This window comes from Dendropsophus ebraccatus, chromosome 8, assembly GCF_027789765.1.
Source record: "Dendropsophus ebraccatus isolate aDenEbr1 chromosome 8, aDenEbr1.pat, whole genome shotgun sequence".
NCBI lineage: Eukaryota > Metazoa > Chordata > Amphibia > Anura > Hylidae > Dendropsophus > Dendropsophus ebraccatus.
The window spans coordinates 49,502,101-49,523,323 of record NC_091461.1 but is presented as its reverse complement, the minus strand read 5'-3'; the positions used below and the strand labels follow the sequence as shown (position 1 = coordinate 49,523,323).

Sequence of the window (21,223 nt, the reverse complement as noted above, 5' to 3'; positions counted from 1 at the left end):
AACCAGTATTATTATACAAAAACTTAAATGGAAGGGGACGAACCCTATTCTGTTTTGGACCAACTCCATAGCAATGTGTGAACCCGGCCTATGCTGAGCTGAAATCACCAATGCATTCGTTTTTAGTAAACCTTAAAGGTTTACAGTATGGAGAAGTAATAGGGGGCTGTGTAATGTTTCTTTTAACAAGCACATAACTGACATTGTGAAAATAGAAGCTGAAGTTAATAAATATGTGATACTGAAATTAGCTATTCATATATTTTTATCACATTTATAAGGAAAGCTATGAGCCTTTATATGTCAGCTTTTAAAGGTAAATTATATATTTAATTTTTTTCATCTTTTAAGTCTGCACAGTTTTATTATATTAACCCTAAAGAGTTGTCACAGGGTGATTTTAGACCCCTTCTAGCTGTTATGGGGCCCCAGAGCTATTTCTAGTTTCTTAAATTTTAGGGGGCAAGACCACATAGTCACTGTTTCCTTTACTTCTTTTACCAATCACAACATACTCTTCTCTTTTATATCATGGAATAGTGGTGGCAAAAGTGCATTGCATTGGATTTTTGCAAGGTGCTATGTAAGTAGACATAAAAGCAGGGCAGCAAGGAAAAAAAGGTTACCTAAGCATTGAACATGCAGGCATTGTGCTAGGGGTAATTTACATAGTGAAGTAACATTCCTCTTGCTGATGTGGCTAAATAAATTCCCTACAACAACAGGCAGTGGATATCAAACTGTAGAGAAGGGAGACACTTCCCATCATAGGGAATCTATTACAGTAAGCAAGGTATGCATATAGCATTCCTAGCTTACTGTATGAGTAGGTTTAGCAAATATAAACCACTTGGTGTCGATCCTAATTTGTTGCATGACAAGTCTCTCCTTTTGCATACTGTTGCACACTTAATTTTTCATTTATGTCAATAAGACTGCCCCCACCCCCTATGCTGCCCACAACTTAGAAAGAGTCATTTCTCATTTCTTCCATTTTAGGGGGCATGACCACATAATTACTCTTGCTGAGGTTGCTATTAAATATATTTCCCCGAACAACAGGCAGTGAACAGCAGTTTGCAGAGAAGGGAGACACCTAGTGGCCAAGACTAGAGATAAGCGAACTTTTGGTTGGCGTGCTTTAGCCACGTGTCACTGTGATTTTTTTTTTTTTTTTTGCAGAAATCAATAGTCCAGGTGATTTTAATAAACTTTGTAATTGGGTTTATTAGCCGAAAAATGCATTTTTATCATGAAAAAGCAGTTTGAAACTCTCCCCCCTGTCTTCATTGTTCTCCTATGGAGAGAGCTAAATAAAAGACCAAAACAGGACAGCAAAGAGTTAATCTACAAAAACCTCACCCTTTATCTCCTCTGACAGTCACCACTAACCTCTCTGAGCTCTGATTACAGCTTTCACCCAGCTCTGTGCCTGTAATCCTCTGTTATCTGCTTTCTGCTGTCGGCTAACTCCCTCCTCCCTCCTCCCCCCTCCCCTCTCCCTAGAACAGACTGGGTATGTCTGATGCAACAAGTCACAATTTCCTGGATGGAAAAGAGGAGGGAAGGGGGTGACCTGGGAAAAGGCTTTTTAAATGCAGATAATGGCATATTTGGCTAATAAACCCAATTACAAAGTTTCTGAAAACCGCCTGGACTATTGATTTCTGGGTGAAAAAAAAATACGACAGTGACTCTTTAACAAAGAGTTTGAATCAGAGTTTTGTCCACTTTACAGTATATCACAGGTTCCCAGTGTCGGGCATAGTGTGTCCGCCATAGGTAATCTATTACAGTAAGCTGGGGCTGCATATAACACCCCTAGCTTACAGTATGAGCAGGTTTGGCAAATAAAAAATCACTTGAGATTCATTTTAGTGTCGATCCTAATTTGTTGCATGACGTGTTACTCCTTTTGCACAGAATTTTTCATTGATGTCAATAAGACTTTCCATGCGTTTTTGGTTATGCACCTGCGCTTTTTTAACTGTGGACACTTTGGGGGACATTTATGAAGTCCGGCATTTTTAACGCCGGATTTATAAATGTCCCCGCATCTCCGGCGCTACGGAGATTTATGTAGAGGCGGACCGCCTCTACATAAACCCCGTGCACGTCGGTGCGCACCGTCGAAAACCTACGCCACCTGAAAGATGGAGTAGGTTTTCGGCGTATCTTTGCGCTGAAAAAATGATAAATCGCGCGGACTCTGAGTCCAGGCCCCCCCCCTAAACGCAAACCCCCCCCCCCCCCCCCGGCGTACTCGGCGTGAAGTGCCGATATGAAAATATTTTATTTGCAAATCGGCTATTTGCGAATAAAAAAATGCGCAAATCGGCACTTTCCGCCGAAAATCATCCGTACGCGGGATGATACATGTCGCCCTTTGTGTTGGCCGGACTGGCCCTAGTTGAGCACTTTTCTACTACATTCCTTGCACACTGACCGTGGTCGTTGGAGCACAATAGTCTACAGTAAGCTGCGCTGTTTCTGCTCGACATGCTTTTTTTGTTGTTAGTGTACATTGCTCTGCTCACTCATCAGACACCTTTACTGGCTATACTATACTAGAAGGTGCCCCCCTGTCCTTCTTTTTATCTGCCAAGTCTTTCATATTGCAGTTTAAAAATAAGATTGCCTGGATAGACAAAATATGAACTTTTTTTTCCCATTGAAGGCACTGTTTACACAGCATTGGCCCCCATTTTTCACAGCAATAACAGATACCATGGCAAGTATAATAAATCTGTTTTCGGCAATCCAAACAAACCCTCGATTTGTTGTAGGGTGTATCAGGTTTTAGTCACATTCGGATAGCAAGAATATTGCTGAATAATATAACTGAAGGCTACTTGGCAAACAAAAGGAGTTGGCTAAGAAGAGACATTGGCGGTGTATTGGTAGGATATGCCACCAATCCCTTTCACCTCTCAGGGATTCCAATTCCAAGGACAGCAGGGACCATAGCTGTGACAAGTAGACTATTAGCATTCCACAGTGTATATGAAAACCTTTCTGTGAATTATTTTCATTTTGCTGATGTTGGTGACAAAGTTCACAAATCCTCGCCTCAGTGGGACTCTCTGATTTTTGCTGCTGTTTATTCAGTCAATAACAGCAGAATTACAGGCACCATTTACAATGACAAAGGATAAGCCAGCTGCAGTGGTGAATATACTGAGGTGTATAAAGGGATGAGGCAATGTAAGAAGGCCAGTATTTATCATTCTCCGCATACGTTTGTTGCTTATCCAATTCTAATGGAAATCTCTACTTTTCTTTCTGATGATGGCCAAGGCTCTTATGCAGCAGAGCTCAGGATCTGTATTCTATCAGTAAATGCGGCACTGTATCAGTCTCGGGGTAACATGACAGTTTAATCTGACAGGTGAGGGTTTGGATAAAGTAGATGGTAATGTAATACTTAGCTCTGGCGCCATACACACCAGGAAAGAAGTCAACAATGGAATGGGAACAGGCATTATGTGTTTGTTTTCATGGCTTACAATCCTTTCAGAGTCCTCTGCAAACATGTCACAGCTGCCATCTGTCCCGTGTCACAGTTTCCCATCTGTTGTAATCAGAAGGTGTTGTGATTTATTAACCAGAAAACTTGCCATTTTTTCTTCATCGAGATGGGTTTCCATTTTAGGGATGAATGATAGATTATGTGTATGATTATGGAGGAACGCAGCCCTGCTGGGACCTGTGTGTAGCACAATACTGCAGGACGAGAGAGAGTAGGATATACTGGGACTGGGTCTTCTGCCATTATCAGATCTGACAAGGACTGCAAAATATTGGGACGTCTACAAAAATGATGAGTCTGTGCTGGATAGAAGATGCTGCTGGATAGAGATGAGCAAAGCAGCTGGAAATTCGTTTTGCGAGCTTTGTAAATTTTCAGTCAAACTTGTTAAGATTCGCAAAAAATTTATTTGAACCGCCAAACCTATAGTAGCTACAGTACTGGGACTCAAATAAATATAGGTAGAGATCACCGGCACTACTCTCTATCTGCGGCTTACTTGTAGAAAATTGCCATATGTATTGGACTATGCCTTATTTGCCTCGGGGGTGCTCCTTGTAAAAACAGTATGTAAACAGTCCAAGTAGAGAGAGAAAGAGAGGCAAGGGCACTCACCCATCTGTGGCAAAATGACTCCTTTATTTGCAAAGCGTGCAGTTAAAAGTCCATGAAGACATCACGACATGCGGGCAGACGCCATACCACTATCACAGTGTTAACATGATGGCCATTTCACGCGCATGCGCGCTTCTTCATGGACTTTTAACTGCACGCTTTGCAAATAAAGGAGTCATTTTGCCACAGATGGGTGAGTGCCCTTGTCTCTCTTTCTCTCTCTACTTGGACTGTTTACAGTACTGGGACTATTACAAAAGGGCGAATTTGTTAAAGCATGTTGTTGTAAAAGTGTCAAAAATAGAAAAATTATTTTTAAAAAAGTCAGTCAGCCAGTCAATCATCCAATTTCCGCCATTCCTTTCTGTCCCTATATCGCTCTGTTAGTTTCTCCCTGCTCTGCTCTAACTCCCTGCTGCCAACCTGCTCTCTCCTGCGCACACAGCCAACTGGCCACCTCCGTTATGGAACCTCCTTATATAGAGGTGGAGGTGCTGACTTCATAGAGGGGCCTGCCGTTGATTGGACGGGTGCTAGGGATTATGGTTAATCCCTTTCACCCACCCAGTGACGCTCCAGATAGGATGTGCAGCCGCCTTTTTTTTTGCAAATTTTCTTACAAAATCCAAGTGAATTCGCTTCGCAGAATGAAGCGAATTGACAGTGCAATTTGCATCGAATCTTGATTTGTCAGATTTGCTTTGCTAAAATGATTGCTTCCTTTTTTTTTTAAATAAATATTCAGGATAAGCATGTATGAGTAGCATTATTCTTGGCCATTACTATATAGAACTTGGATATGGCAGTTATCCCTTGTGCAGGCCTCATTTCTACTAGTCAGTTGTGCCTTTCATTGGGTGTACACACACATAGGATTCCCTCTATTTCTATAGCACACTGTTAGGATATGCAGCAGCATGAAGGACATCATAGAGTGCATTGTTGAGCAGTGTAAGTTGTAAATCAAACCAAAGGGTGCAATCGAACACTTACTAGATCATTTGTTCATTTAGTAACATCCTCATGAGTGTTTCACTCCCTGCCACTGCCTCACTTTGCAGCTAACTTTTGCAATCCCCTTCCCCTTTCTATAAACAACTATGGACAGCATATAACAGATTTGTAGCCGTATTGAGACTTGTGATGACTTTAAGTTATGACCTTTAAGAGTGCCTGTCATTAATAATAACTTTTGACATGTCATTAGGCATGTCAAAAGTTATTGATCTCAGTGAGTCTAAGCTGAGACCCCCTGTGATTGGAGATATAGCCAGGGAGAGAGCGTGACAGTCATAAAATCCCCTCCCTGGCTGACAATGTACTTCCGACAAAGTAGTCACATAGACTTACATACTGTTGTCAGAATTAGCCATTGGGAAGATAATGCTCTCTCCCCGACTATATCTCCAGATCACAGTGGATCACAGGGCAGTTTCTAGGTAACTTTCACTAAAGGGCGAATCTTGATAAAAGCCCCCCCCCCTTTTCCCAAGTGATTTATTTGGGTTGTTGCTAGAAAGAAGCAGTGTGTGTATTATGGCATAGTTACCCAACCTTTCAAATGTCATTCAGTGACTCACAGGTGACATCTTCTTTGATCTGAGGTGTCACTTTTCTTTTCCTCTCCATCCAGCCCAGGCCACCATGATGATTTCTTGCAGCGACAATTCATCTTTTCTGAACCTGCGAGACAAACATCTCAGGCTTCGCACTTTTACAACTTCCACTTTTTGGTGTCATGTGCAGTAAAGTCAGTCAATAAAGTTCCCCTCCTGCCTGCAATTAACCTGACCGCCATCCCCACACACACTAACCCACCTGCCCCCCCCCCCCCCCACATACACACTATGCCATTTGACCCTAAACACACACACACACACACACACACGGACACACACACACACATACTTCCCCAACTACCCCCCACACACAAAAACACTCACTATCCCCCTTGTCCCCCCACACACTATCCCCTCCACACGCTATCCCCTCTGACCCCCCCCTCCACACACTATCCCCTTGGACCCCCCCACACACACTATACCCTCTGCCCCCCCCCCCCCCTCCACACACTATCCCCTCAAACCCCCCTCCACACACTACCCCCTCGGACCCCTTCTCTACACACTATCCCCTCGGACCCCCCCCTCCACACACTATCCCCTCTGACCCCCCCTCCACACACTATGCCCTCTGCCCCCCCCTCCACACACTATCCCCCCTGCCCCCCTCTCCACACACTATCCCCTCTGATCTCCCGTCCACACACTATCCCCTCTGACCCCCCCCTCCACACACTATCCCCTCTGACCCCCCCTCCACACACTATCCCCCCTGCCCCCCTCTCCACACACTATCCCCTCTGATCCCCCCTCCACACGCTATCCCCTCTGACCCCCCCTCCACACGCTATCCCCTCTGACCCCCCCCTCCACACACTATCCCCTTGGACCCCCCCACACACACTATACCCTCTGCCCCCCCCCTCCACACACTATCCCCTCAAACCCCCCTCCACACACTACCCCCTCGGACCCCTTCTCTACGCACTATCCCCTCGGACCCCCCCCTCCACACACTATGCCCTCTGCCCCCCCCCCCTCCACACACTATCCCCCCTGCCCCCCTCTCCACACACTATCCCCTCTGATACCCCCTCCACACACTATCCCCTCTGACACCCCCTCTACACACCATCCCCTCTGACTCCCTCTCCACACACTATCCCCTCTGATCCCCCGTCCACACACTATCCCCTCTGACCCCCCCTCCACACACTATCCCCTCTGACCCCCCCTCCACACACTATCCCCCCTGACCCCCTCTCCACACACTATCCCCTCTGATCCCCCGTCCACACACTATCCCCCCTGACCCCCTCCCCACACACTATCCCCTCTGACCCCCCCTCTACACACTATCCCCTCTGACTTCCCCTCCACACACTATCCCCTCTGACAACCCCCCCTCCACACACTATCCCCTCTGATCCCCCGTCCACACACTATCCCCTCTGACCCCCCCCTCCACACACTATCCCCTCTGACCCCCCCCTCCACGCACTATCCCCCCTGACCTCCTCTCCACACACTATCCCCTCTGACCCCCCCTCCACACACTATCCCCTCTGACCCCCCCTCCACACACTATCCCCCCTGACCCCCTCTCCACACACTATCCCCTCTGATCCCCCGTCCACACACTATCCCCCCTGACCCCCTCCCCACACACTATCCCCTCTGACCCCCCCTCTACACACTATCCCCTCTGACTTCCCCTCCACACACTATCCCCTCTGACAACCCCCCCTCCACACACTATCCCCTCTGACCCCCCGTCCACACACTATCCCCTCTGATCCCCCCCACACACGCTATCCCGTCTGAACCCCCCTCCACACACTATCCCCTCTGATCCCCCCCCCACACACTATCCCCTCTGACTCCCCCTCCACACACTATCCCCTCGGACCCCCCCTCCACACACTATCCCCTCTGACCCCCCCCCCCCTCCACACACTGTCCCCTCTGGCCCCCCCCTCCACACACTATCCCCTCTGACCCCCCCCCCCCCCCTCCACACACTGTCCCCTCTGGCCCCCCCCTCCACACACTATCACCTCTGACGACCCCCCCTCCACACATTATCCCTTTGTTAATTAGGGTTAAAACAATGATCCCCATAATATGAAAATACATTTTCCTATGGGTTAGAGCTGCTGTCCTTCCCACTTCGAGCTTTAAATGCATTTGTTCCAATTACAGGTGAACCTTTAGTCCCATTGAGGCCCCAGGTTGTATAATTAGGAAGTGCTTGTTCTTTGCATTAATATGATTTCTTGGTGTCGTCTGCGGTGTCACATCGATATCAGCCTTATGTCCCTGTTTCCACTGACTTCATTACGCTGACAAGCGCTAATTAAGAACTGTGTGTAAACTATGAGCAATCTTCTAATGCTGTTTTCAGAACACACTGTAATTACCAGTGCATTTACATAAGTATAAGATTACCCTTTAAGGCGGAATTGCATGCGGATGATCGTGGGAGATGTAAAAAGAATTCTCTAAGTTGATTCTATAGAATTTTTACGCTGCATCTTGTCAGTCCAAATCTTACAATGATCCCATATCGGCTACAGGCAAAGCAGAGAGAGTCTTGTCCTATTTACCTATTCATGTCATATTGAAATTGTAATCTAATTAAAATGAGATGGACTTGTTTAATCTAATTGAAATTCTTGTATTATTAGTTTACACATATATACACGTCTTCCTAGCTGCATGAAACGAGTCGGCGTGTGGAGAGCAGATACTTTATGCATCACTGATTGTATCTATTTTAATGCACCTGATTAAATGTCAAGTTTGCTGCCGTGCCACAAATGGCGGAGCATTGATATGTAAAAGCTTTTCAGATAAATAGCCTAATACATTTTATTGTGTGCACACAGAATGTCTCCTCTGTGTATGCAGGGGGCAAGTAGCTGGCCTGATGCATTCCAACATATTCTAGTGAAAATATTCATCTCTGTCAGCAATATGAATACATTACATACTGTACAGTAATGCCATTGCTTTACCTGTGCTAAAGTGCAAAGCAGCAAGTGAAAAATTCAGTTTTATTCAGTTTCTTGAGCCAAAGTCAGAAGTGGATTGAAAGGGAATAGGAAATATAAAGGAAGAACATATACTTCTTCTTCCTGCTGGTTCCACTTCTAGCTTTAAAGGGGTATAACTTTTGATATGTTTCTGCCCATGATGAGACTAATAAGTAATTCCATACTTGTTAATATATATTCAGTCTCCTTCCCCTAGTTCTGAGCTGCTGCTTTCTGTTAAAAACACAAAAATCTATGTGTGAGCTTTTACTTCCATGAGTACTTCCTCCCCCTCCTTTCTGAGACAGCTGATGTAAACAATTCCCTGACTGACTTTATCTACAACTTTGCAGCTTCTTTGTAATGGGGGGAGGGTTATTCAGAGGTCAAGTTTCTTTTGAACTCACTGTTTTAACCCCTCCCACATTACGAAAAAAAAAGCTACAAAGTTGTGATAAAGCCGACCAGGCACTTTTTTTTACATCAGCCGTCTCAGAAAGGGGGGGGGGGGAGACAGAGAAAATGGCTCACATGCAGACTTTTGTGAACTGGGGGAAGACTAAATAGATAATATATAAAGTATAGAGACTAAATAGATAAAGTATGGAAGGCATTAGTCTAGCCGTTAGTTAGTCTTACCATAGGCAGCAACATATTAAAAGTTATGTTTGAGTTGAATACCCCTTTAAGTCAAATAGTGTAATAAAAATCTGTAGTACAACACCCTAAAGGTACAGTATATACACTTCTGAATCAAATTTAAAAATCATATATACAAGACACATCTACATAAATCCTACCTCCTTCCCTGAATTACTCTTTTGCCATTGTAATTTTTAAAAGTTAGTAAAAACATTAGAGAAAAAAATATAAATACAATTATAAATTAACCATTTCCTGATGCTGCACAGTTACTTAGTGTTGCCTGATACTGCTGTAACACTATTTAATGTGCACAGGATGGCATCTGCACAGAAGCAGTGCGCCTGCCAACTGCATCTGCCATGTCTGACGGGACAAGAACCACACTTGGATTCTGACAGGTAACCCTATAGATGCTGCGGTCAGTGCAACCGCACTTAGTCCCAGTGGTAGCCAAGGCAACTGAAGGCCTCGCTGAGGCCTTCAGTGTTCTAGCCACGGAAGCCAATCAGGCTCTGGACTGAGACAGAGTCTGATCAGCTATGCCTGTCAGTGTAATATTTGGTGTGACAGCCCATTATTCTTCAGAACAGCATCAGTTCTTCTAGGTAACTTGCACAGTTCTTAAACGAACGCGGCAGGGAGGTTGCTCCTTCATCTTGGAGAACTAACCACAGATAATGATATTGGTCATGGTGTGGCGGTATTATGTAATGGTATCATTGGTGATATATTTCTGTTTTGTTCAGAGCCATTTTGAAGCAATATGTAATCTCTGTATGGTGGAAATATTGTTATACGATAACTACTGTATGTATTGGCGCACTTAATACAGTATGGGAGCACGTTCAGGGCATTATACTGTGTGTGGGGCACCGATTCTGATAACGCTGGGTTTGGGGGGGGGAGGTGGGGGGATAGTTGGGTGGTCTCCACGACCAGTGTATTAAAATGGCCCTCCTGGGTTCATTTAATGTTAAGAAAAAAGAAAAAGAAACTGTAATGTAATATAACTGATGGTAAACTTTTTTTTTACGTGAAGAGGAACTAACGTACAGTAAATTGCCTGTTCAGATATGATGCTACCTCTTTCAAAGCACATTCATTCTAGTTCCATTTATACGATCTTTAAAACTGCTAGACAACAGGTTGCCCTGAATATCGATAGAGAAGAGTCTAATGCTCGGTTCTTTACAGGCCACCTTTCTCTGCTTACATGGTAATGAAACATAGAGACACCTCCTTTGTTTATCTTCAATCGGAGCTTTTTCCTCTCTACTTACAAATTATCTAATCCATAATACATAGAATAAATCTATTACTCCTTATTTTCTTTCCTCTGTGCTGCAAGATGAGGGAAGCATTAGATGTCATGCAATTTATTCAATTTCCCATAATCTGCAGAAGCACATAAAGGAAGTGAAATGAGTTTATGTGCCTGCAGGAGATGTTGCCTCATTGGTATAAATTGTCCCTTACATTGCTGCGGTGAATGAATGTACTTACTGAGGTGCGACTCTGTCTAAAGATGATTCTAGAGGGACAGAATTAAAGGGGCAAAGTTCTAATTTACTAGAAAATATTATCTGTGTGCACAATATTCGGGTCTCACAGACTAAGGCCAGTATCATACAAACAGACATTGACCCTGTATACTTACAGTACTTACAGCCAGAACTGGCTTCCATCAGCAGAAAGTGTAAAAAGTGTTCCCCATGGGGACCTGGCAGAATCTTCCTTGGCTCTATATATCCCAACATAACATTTTGAAATATATATATATATATATTTATATATATATATATATATATATATATATATATATATATATATAGTCAGATTTTGTTTATTTTTCTCATAGTTTGCTAAAGAAGTCTGACATCTATGTATTTTTTCAATTGTAACATCATTTCAGTTTTCTAGATTACAATTACAATAATGATGAAGCTGATAAGGAATTATATTAACATTGTCTCTTACCATCTTCCAGGGAGGATGTCCGAACAGCAAATGTTATCGCTGCTGAGGCTGTGATGTGTCTTGTCATTGACAGAGAGTAAGTAATATTTTTATTTCATATTCTTAGCTCTGTACAGTCTCTACTAGCTAGGCCTTTTTACTATGCACAAAATATAAGGTGTCTGTCGCTCTTCTTGCACCCCTTATGATCAGTTATGATGTGTCAGTCAAATAGCGGAAAAAAAGCGTCAAACTCCTAGATGCCAGCGCTGCCTCAGAGGAATCACAGGAACGATGATGGTAATATTTAAAAAGTTTATTTAGAATATGCACAGAGTATTACGCGTTTCAAAAGCATAAGCTTTCTTCCTCAGATAGTTGTGCATAAACTTTTTAAATATTACCATCATCGTTCCTGTGATGGTAATATGTGATCCAGCGCTGGCATCTAGGAGTTTGACGCTTTTTTTCCGCTATTTGACTGCACTTCTACGGGCCCCTTTGGGAGCATCCCGGTCTGTCTCTCCCAGTTAGCTGCAGCCCTGAACACAGACTCCAAGTTGAAACAGGACACAGTACCCCATAAAGGGGTGATATGCAACAAGCCCAAGGGGCTTTAAGGTGAGCCTCCATCTACCTTTCCATTTACCCATTGGTACCTACGGTATCACACGAGGCACCGCCTCCCGCCTTTCGCTTTTTTTCCTTTATCCTATCATGATTTGTCAGTAAACCTGGAAGTAAGTGCTTAGTTTTCCTGCAATGCCACCTATAGAGTTCTTTTTTCTGCTGTACACTATAACTGTGGTTTTACCTCTCTCCTTCTCTTTCCCACAATGTGGTATGCGTCTGTGGATACAGTGGGCAGGGTTATAGTCAAAATGTTGTACTGGAAAACATAGAGCTGGCTGAAACCTTGGCAACAGTGTACAACAGGAACAGGAAGTACACTAAACAGGAAGTGGTACAATAAAGACAGTTTGCATCAAAAACAGAATAAACCATGAAAGGCCATAGAAAGGTAGCAAAATTACATTTAAAGCTTTGTTCATACAACATTGTTTTTATGTATTGCTGATTGCAATGGAATCAGCATCCGTTCTTTATTGCAGGGGCATCATTGCATTGAAGCCAATGCTATGCCGCCCGCTGTGTTCACACATTGTTATTTTAACGCCTCCTCTTTAGAATGGGAGTTAAAATAATGTACATACCTATTATTTCCATATGCTGTCCACCAAACTGCGTCCGGATATAATAGCTGTTCATACAATGTAACGTGGGGCGGCAACTGCACATTACATTGAAGTGAATGGTTAATTGATTTGCGGGCAAACCCAACGGTTACTGCAAGTCAATTGTAAATAAAAGAACGTTACTGTAGCCCATACAGAGGTATAGGCTGCAGGAACATCCTGAATGCAGCCCGGTTGCTGGCAGTTTAACAACAGCAACGGACACTTTTAAACATTGTGTGAACATTGCCAAAAGCTGGAAATCATTAGATTCTATATGAATTGTTACAAGAGACACAATGTCAATTTAACAAATATGTTTAAAGGATAAGAAAAGTAAAAACGGATGCTTCCATTGACTTATGTATATATATATATATATATATATATATATATATATATATATATATATTACTATTATTATTATTATTATTATTATTATTATTAAATTTTTTTACGTAAACAATGACATGGTTTATCACGTTTTTTTCCTGCACATTAAAATTAAACATATTGACGGATACATTGAAACAGATTAAAAAACACAGTGTGAGCCCATACTAATCTGATTAATACTTATAGGTATCAACACTGTTTCTTTACTAAATTTTATTAAACTAACTACATGAGGGTGCTGCAGGTATCATTTACATGCTTCTTCATTGTAATATCACCTTCGGGACTACTCAGTGCAAGCATTAAGCAAAACATTATCAAGTTCTAAATCCACCAAATGTCCCATAGAAACCCATGAAAAGAATATAACAATATAGTATATGTTAGTGGCCCAAACGTGATGAGACTGCAGAGTGATTGACTTTTCCTGATAATAAGCCTGACAATAAAACTGCAGAGGAATAATAATCATCCACATTTATGAGGCTATTAGACACTTATTTATATCAATAATAAAATCTGATTTTTATGTACTCTTGTCTACAGCGTCAGAACAATATAATTTCATCCAGCACATGGATTGGTAATGATCAGCAGAGGACAGCACGAAGCTTACTTCAAATTATTCATCTCCTAACAAAACCATTATTTTTGATTGAAAAGACAATTTGCATCTAATCATTTCAATCTCTCAGGCTTTCCGACAAATATTTTAGCCATTTAAGTAAGGTTGTTGTTTCCTTTCTATGTCATTTATCAGTTTCTCGTTCCATTTTCCATATACATGTAAGCACAACAAGTGGCTTAGATGTATTTAAAGTGTACCTGCTCCTTTATGTATGTGTGTTATTTAGGTTTGTCAGTGGACAAGCAGTGGGCATGAGCTAGGATTCTACCAAATTCACCCGTATTATGGCTCTGTTTAACTCGTTGTACCTCCTATGAGCTGCAGAGACATAGGGGGAGATTTATCAAACATGATGTAAAGGGAAACTGGCTCAGTCGCCCCTAGCAACCAATCAGATTCCCCTTTTATTTTTCAAAGAATCTGTGAGAAATGAAAAGTGGAATCTGATTGCTAGGGGCAACTGAGCCATTTCTGCTTTACACCTCTTTGATAAATCTCCCCTTAAGGGTATAAACCCACACACCGTATATGCAGCGTATTTACTGCTGCGATACGCAGCAAACTCGCAGCAAACTCGCAGCAAAATCGCAGCAGATTAGATCTAAATAACTGAACACAGCATCAAATCTGTACCAACAAATCTGCTGCGTATTTGTTGCATATCTGCTGCATATACGGTGTGTGGGTTTATACCCTAAATCCTTTTTACTTGCAGCATAGTAGCAGGCAGGGGCATAACTAGAAAGGGGTTGGGCCCCATAGCAAACTTTTCATTGGGCCCTCCTCCTCTCCCCCAGGTAATTCACCTGTTTGTTAGCCTTCCGCACAGTAGATAGCATACAGTATATTAGGCATCTCCTCTGGTATGCCCCCCAGTCGGTAGTGCCCCCCATGGTAGACTCTCCCCTAGTGTCCCCCATGGTAGGTATCTCACCTTGTATCCCCCCATAGTGTTCCCCAAAGTAGATATCTCCCCAATTACTCAACCCCTCTAGTACATAGTGTCTCTCCATGATGACAGCTCAGGAGGCCCAGTGTATTGCAGGATGGGCCCCCTGATGTGGTGGGCCCCATAGCGGTCGCTATGGCTGCTATAGTGGTAGTTACGTCCCTGGTAGCAGGAACTGTTAGCTGCTGCTACCCAGAGGGAGATGACACTGGGAGGATGCTGATACCTGGGATAAAGGAAGTGATGTCATGTAGAGGTGGTGGGAGGGTAAGATTATGGGATGGTAGAGGAAGAGGAGATGGCATTGGGTAGAGGGGTAGAGGAAAGGCAGATGATAGTTGGGGGCGATATTATATTAGGGGAGCGGAGGAGAGGATATTTGGGAAGGGGTAATGTTTGGTGCCAGCCCTACAGAGACGTAATATGGCTTTGTATGATCACATTGTGAGCGGAGAAATATTGTTTCACTAAATTGTCCACATAATACTTCAATAAAAAAAAGCAAACTGCATGTTTATAATCACAAAAAGGTGATAACTTCCGAGAGCTGAAAACATCCTCCATGATTTATTTCGACGACTGTATCTACTAATAACATACTTCTGACCGTGACGATTTGTCATAATGAATTACCAGCCAAAACATACGCTTAACTGATTACCCCTAATAAAGCACTTCTAGCGGGCCGGCCCTGATATAAATGTAACATCCGTAAGCCTGAAGCAGATAAATGAATGGGGAATGACTGTAGGATAAATACACATGCAAACATTTTCATCAGTTTATGATCCTAATGAGGAAAATGAATAATTAAGTGAATCTGTCAACATTTCAGCAGCTAGTTGTGTCTGGACAAATTACTGGTTTCCTCGACCTCTAGCACAGGAATTAATAGGCTAAAGAAATATTTTCTAAAATATTCAACGTGGGGCAAAGTGTTATTACATTGTCTGCAATCCATGCTGAGATAAAAGGCGTGCACGAGATACTGAAGCTCCTGGCGTATCTATGCCTAAATGTCTTGTTTATGTGCTTTGTTACTGGTGTACAGATTGTTCGGATAGGAGCTGTTTGCTAACTATGCTTTGTGATTTTTGCAGCTCTTTCAAGCATTTGATTGGAGGTTTGGATGATGTGTCTAACAAGGCTTATGAAGATGCCGAAGCCAAGGCAAAGTAAGTGTTATAATGGGTTGGCTGTAACGTCAGGGCTAATGCTTGTATTTCAGCTATAAATAAGACCACAAAGGAGGGAAGAATGTAACCAGCAAATACATTTATACCTTTAGGCCATGTGCAGACGCTGTAAGAGACCGGCCGTTCCGTGACCCGGCTGGGTCACGGAACGGACGGTCTCTGAAAAGATCATCACGGAACGGCCGGTCTCTGAAAAGATCATCAGGATGATCTTTAGCCCCGCAGAGTTCTGATGCGAGCGCATCCGTGTGTGCCCACATCAGAACTCCCCACAGCATACTATGGAGCTTGTGGCTGCTGCCGCTCGCTCCACAGTGTGCACTGACATGGGTTTCTGCGGCCGCTATTCAATGAAGAGCGGACGCAGAAAACTGACATGTCAGTTGTTTGCGGCACCGCAATGGATCCCGGCCGGAGTGTATACTATGTGTATATGCTCCGGCCAGGATCCCATAGGCAGTAAAGGCACATAAATTTTTGTAATAATCACGGCCATTGTACAACGGCTGTGGTTTTACAAAAATATACATTGTATGAACATAGCCTTAGTTCACACTTACAGGATCCACAGCAGATCTGCAGCAGATTTGATGATGCAGGTTTGATGCTGTGTTAGTTATTTAGATCAAATCTGTTGCGGGTCTGCTGCAATTTGATACGTGTGAAGCTACCCCAAAGCTATGTTCACACAGTATTTTTGCTCAATATTTTGGTCAGTATTTTTCAACTAAAAGTAGGAGAGGATAGAAAACACAGAAAGGCTATGTTAACACACTGTTTAAATTTAGTGGATGGCCGTCATTTAATGGCAAATAACGGCTGTTGTTTTAAAATAACAGCAATTATTTGCCATTAAATGGTGGTTACTCAACAGTGGGTGAACATATCCATTTCCACATCCGTTTTCAATCAACTCCTGGTTTTGTTTGAAAAAATTCTGAGCTATGTGGGAACATAGCCATTTGGCCTTAAAGTGGTTGTCCAGTCTTTGTCAGATTGAAAATCAAACACCACTTCCTGTAGGACATATAATAGCTAATAAGTATGGGAAGACTTGAGATTTTTTTAAAAGAAGTAAATTACAAATCTATATAACTTCCTGACACCATTGATTGATTTTTAAGAAAAAGATTTTCGCTGGACAATAACTTTTAATTGTATTTATTCAATGCAAGTAAGGTTGCTTCTGGTCAAGTTTGTTCAAGTTGTGGGTATTGATAAAGGGCTTTACGGTTTAAGCAAGTAAAAAAAGTTTATTTGTTGTGTATTCAAAGTTACAAAACTCCCCAGTATATTTTAGTGTCAGTTTTTGATGGTTATGAGATATCTGCTTGTTGACAGACAGAAGGTGGCACCAGACACCAAGCTCTCTTCATTTTGGAGGATGACTTTTTCTCAGGGCACATTGCATGGTCTATAAGACTCTACGCTCTTGTTGGAGATTTACTCAAGGAAAAACTTAAAGGACAACTCCGGCGGGACCCCCCCCCCAAAATAAAAACACAGACACACACAGACACCATACTCACCATCCCTCCGGTGACGATCGCCACTCCTTCGCCCGCCATCTGCCGTCCAGCGATGTCTCTGACTTCCGGGTCCTGGGGATGGAAAAGGCTGCTAGTGCGCTTGCGCACCGGCAGCCTTTTCATTGGCTGAGCAAGCTGGGCTGAGCAAGCTGGAAGCCATGTGATGCGCTCCAGCCAATGAAAAGGCTGCTGGTGCGCATGTGCACCAGCAGCCTTTTCCGTCCCATTCACTCTCTATGAAGACACCGAGGAGGAAGAAGACCCGGACCGCCCCCCGGCTCTGACGTCGTCGTCACCAGATGCCGCCCGGGAGAAGAGGACCGTGACGATCGTAATAGGTAATGTATACATTCTTTAACTTCCGGGGGGGTCGGGGGTCCGAAAGTGGGGGAAGGGGTATTTAACCACATTACAAAGTTATATAACTTTGTAATGTGTGTTAAATAAGCTAAAAAAAAAATTGTGGGAGTTGTCCTTTAACCCCTTCAGTCCCACACCAAAGGCCTTTCTGCTAGCCAGCCAAAGTCCTGCTCTGTAGTGATGAGGGGTAGTGTTAAGAAAGTGCTAAAATATTTGACAGCTCCTTAGTCGAGTTGAGCATTTTACAATGCTCAACGCGGGTAATTAACTCCATTGAAATCAATGAGAGACTCAAGCATTTAACCAGGGCCCCTTGCTCAACAGAGCATAGAGTTTCAGAGAGTTTCAAGGGATGTGTAAACGAAGTATAAATAATTTAGAACGAAAAAATGCAATAGGTTACAAGATACATTAGAACCCTGATGGTATACTGTCAATTAACAGCATACGGCCAGAGTTTTAATGTGTCTTACAGTAACCCAAGCACCACGATGCTTAGTCAAGTATGCTTGCTCAACACTAATGACGGGAAAAATCCCCAAACAACTATCTGGGAAGAATCTGGCTTGGCAAATTATCCCCAGTTGTGATTCAAGCGACTCTGTACCCACAATCTGACCCCCCCCCCAAACCACTTGTACCATCAGCTGCTTTTAATCCAAGATCTGTCCTGCGGTCCGTTTGGCAGGTGATGTATTTATTGTCCAAAAAACAACTTTTAAACTTACAACCCAGTGCCCTACGGGAGTATCTGTGCCCTAACTTTGCACCACCCCTCCGTCCCTCCTCCCTACCCTCTTCATCATTAGGAATGCCACTGGAGCATTCTCTCCATGCTGAACACTGCACAGGTGCCTTAACGATCCAGCCCATGTGCCGGACTGCCACAGGTGAGGAATAGGAGGCAATCTACCTGGAGCATTCCTAATGATGAAGAGGGTGGGGAGGAGGGACAGAGAGGTTGTGCCAGCCTAATGCATACACAATCCAGACCACTCCCATAGGGTACGGAGTTTCCAGTTTAAAAGTAAATTTTTAGCACAATAACTGCATCACCTGCCAAACTGACCACAGGACAGATCTTGGATTAAAAGCATCTGAAGGTACAAGTGGTTTGGGGGGGTCAGATTGTGGGTACAGAGTCACTTTAAAGAGAATGAGCATTGGCTTAAAGGAATGCTGTCTCGTGTTGGTGGCACCAAAGAACAAACTTTGTTTCCTCTAAAGCAGGGGTGGGGAACCTCCGGCCCGCGGGCCGCATCCGGCCCCTGAAACCTCCCGATGCGGCCCGCGGCCCGCGGCTCCCCTGTGACACGCGCTGCTTTGGAGGAGGAAGGAGCCGGCGCACACAACATCCTCTGTGACAGCTGCCGTGCTGTCTGTGTCGGCTCCTTCCTCCTCCAAAGCGGCGCGTGTCTTCAGTCTCCTGCGGGCCGCGCGCGATGACGTCATTTCATCGCGCGCCGCCTGCAGGAGAAGACCGGCACAGAGGACCTGGGAGAGAAGAGGACCTGGACAGCGTGGGAACGGAGGAAAGGTGAGAGGGATGTTTATTTTTTTTTTATTTGGGGGTTAAATAGGCTACCAGGGACATGCCTGATGGGGGGGGGGATAACTAGGCTACCAGGGACATGACTGATGGGGGGGGATAACTAGGCCACCAGGGACATGACTGATGGGGGGGGGGGATAACTAGGCTACCAGGGACAAGACTGTTGGGGGTTAACTGGTCCACCAGGGACATGACTGTTGGGGGTTAACTGGTCCACCAGGCATATGACTGTTGGGGGTTAACTGGTCCACCAGGGACATGACTGTTGGGGGTTAACTAGGCTACCAGGGACATGACTGTTGGGGGTTAACTAGGCTACCAGGGACATGACTGTTGGGGGTTAACTAGGCCACCAGGGACATGACTGTTGGGGGTTAACTAGGCCACCAGGGACATGACTAATGGGGGTTAACTAGGCCACCAGGGACAGGCCTGATGGGGGGTTAACTAGGCTACCAGGGACATGCCTGATGGGGGGTTAACTAGGCTACCAGGGACATGACTGAGGGATTAACTAGGCTACCAGGGACATGACTGATGTGGGTTAACTAGGCTACCAGGGACATGACTGATGTGGGTTAACTAGGCTACCAGGGACATGCCTGATGGGGGTTAACTGGTCCACCAGGGACAGGCCTGATGGGGGTTAGCTAGGCCACCAGGGACATGACTGTTGGGGGTTAACTAGGCCACCAGGGACATGACTAATGGGGGTTAATTAGGCTACCAGGGACATGCCTGATGGGGGTTAACTAGGCCACCAGGGACATGCCTGATGGGGGTTAACTAGGCTACCAGGAACATGCCTGATGGGGGGTAACTAGGCTACCAGGGACATGGCTGGGGGGGTTAACTAGGCTACCAGGGACATGGCTGGGGGTTAACTACAATAGCAGGGGCACTAGGCGAACAATACTTTGCCTTGCCCTGGGTGCTGCAAACCCCCGCTACTAACTGCCGCGCACGGTATGCGGCCCTCGAATGATTTTATAAATGCCCGACCGGCCCTCGACATGGAAAAGGTTCCCCACCCCTGCTCTAAAGGAAGGCTACTTTATATAGTAGTAAAACCATTTGTTCTACTGTATACTTCCTCTGGATAGAAATGTGCCTGGTTTACTTGATATACTGTATATATTGCACATGATCAAGACAAGCACATAATGTACATGTAGGGGGCAATCTTGCTCACATACTGTAGACACAGTGTACTTCTCTCCCAGCTTGTTTTACTGATTGGTCACTGTCTGAACATTCAAACTCCGGCCAATAAAAAAATGTTAGTTATATCCATAGCACATGTAAGAATGGCAGGTTTATAACTAGAAAACATGTTTGTTGGGTTCTGAAGGAAAATGGAATCATGGTTCAGTCTTCAACAATGAAATAAGACTTAAAGATCAAGTCAAAAAACTATTATTACATCAGTACATGTTGATTGTGGACTATCATGGATTATAAGGACCCTGAATAAAGTCATTTAAGGGAAAATGTGGAAATATTGCTAGCATGTATTCCAAGCGTCACACACCCCACCCATACTTAAAAATATATGAAACATAACATTACAAACCCTTAACTCTACTTAAGCACTTACATATTAGGGGACACCTGCATATTAATAAGTAACAAAACTAGGAGTCAGAGATATTATAAACATTATTAAATATGTAATATTATAGGATATTGCACCAGGCCTCTGATTGTTCACTGCTCTCAAAAAGCTGCTTGCATCAGACCCTAGAAAAGAGGTAATCTGAAGCTTATCCATTCATGAACACATTTCCAGGCACAATGCATTGTTGACGTATCCTAAAAGGAAGGTCATCAATATCAGATTGGTGAGGGTCTGACACCCAGCACCCCCAACCCTCAGCTGTTTGTCTCAGCCATTATGTTGGTATACATAGTGACACATTCACTTAAATTGGAGCTAAGTTACAGAAACTGAAAAATAGTTTCAAGTAACCAGGTTGTAAGAGTTGGAGTTAGAGATGAGTGAATAGTGAAATATTTGATAATTCGAAATTCGATTC

At 43.9% G+C, this 21,223-nt stretch overlaps 1 protein-coding gene across 4 annotated transcripts in view; it reads left to right on the top strand.

Annotated features, from left to right (window-relative positions):
* The window catches only part of PRKG1 (protein kinase cGMP-dependent 1), a 788,657-nt gene that overhangs the window by 729,038 nt on the left and 38,396 nt on the right, over positions 1 to 21,223 (top strand). For 3 of the 4 annotated variants that reach the window (XM_069980327.1, XM_069980326.1, XM_069980330.1), the window contains 2 exons: positions 11,374 to 11,439; positions 15,651 to 15,725. In XM_069980327.1, coding sequence (XP_069836428.1) covers positions 11,374 to 11,439; positions 15,651 to 15,725 — 141 coding nt within the window. Of the gene's footprint in view, positions 1 to 9,877; positions 9,992 to 11,373; positions 11,440 to 15,650; positions 15,726 to 21,223 lie in introns of those variants that run through there. The other variant, XM_069980328.1, reaches the window with a different exon arrangement.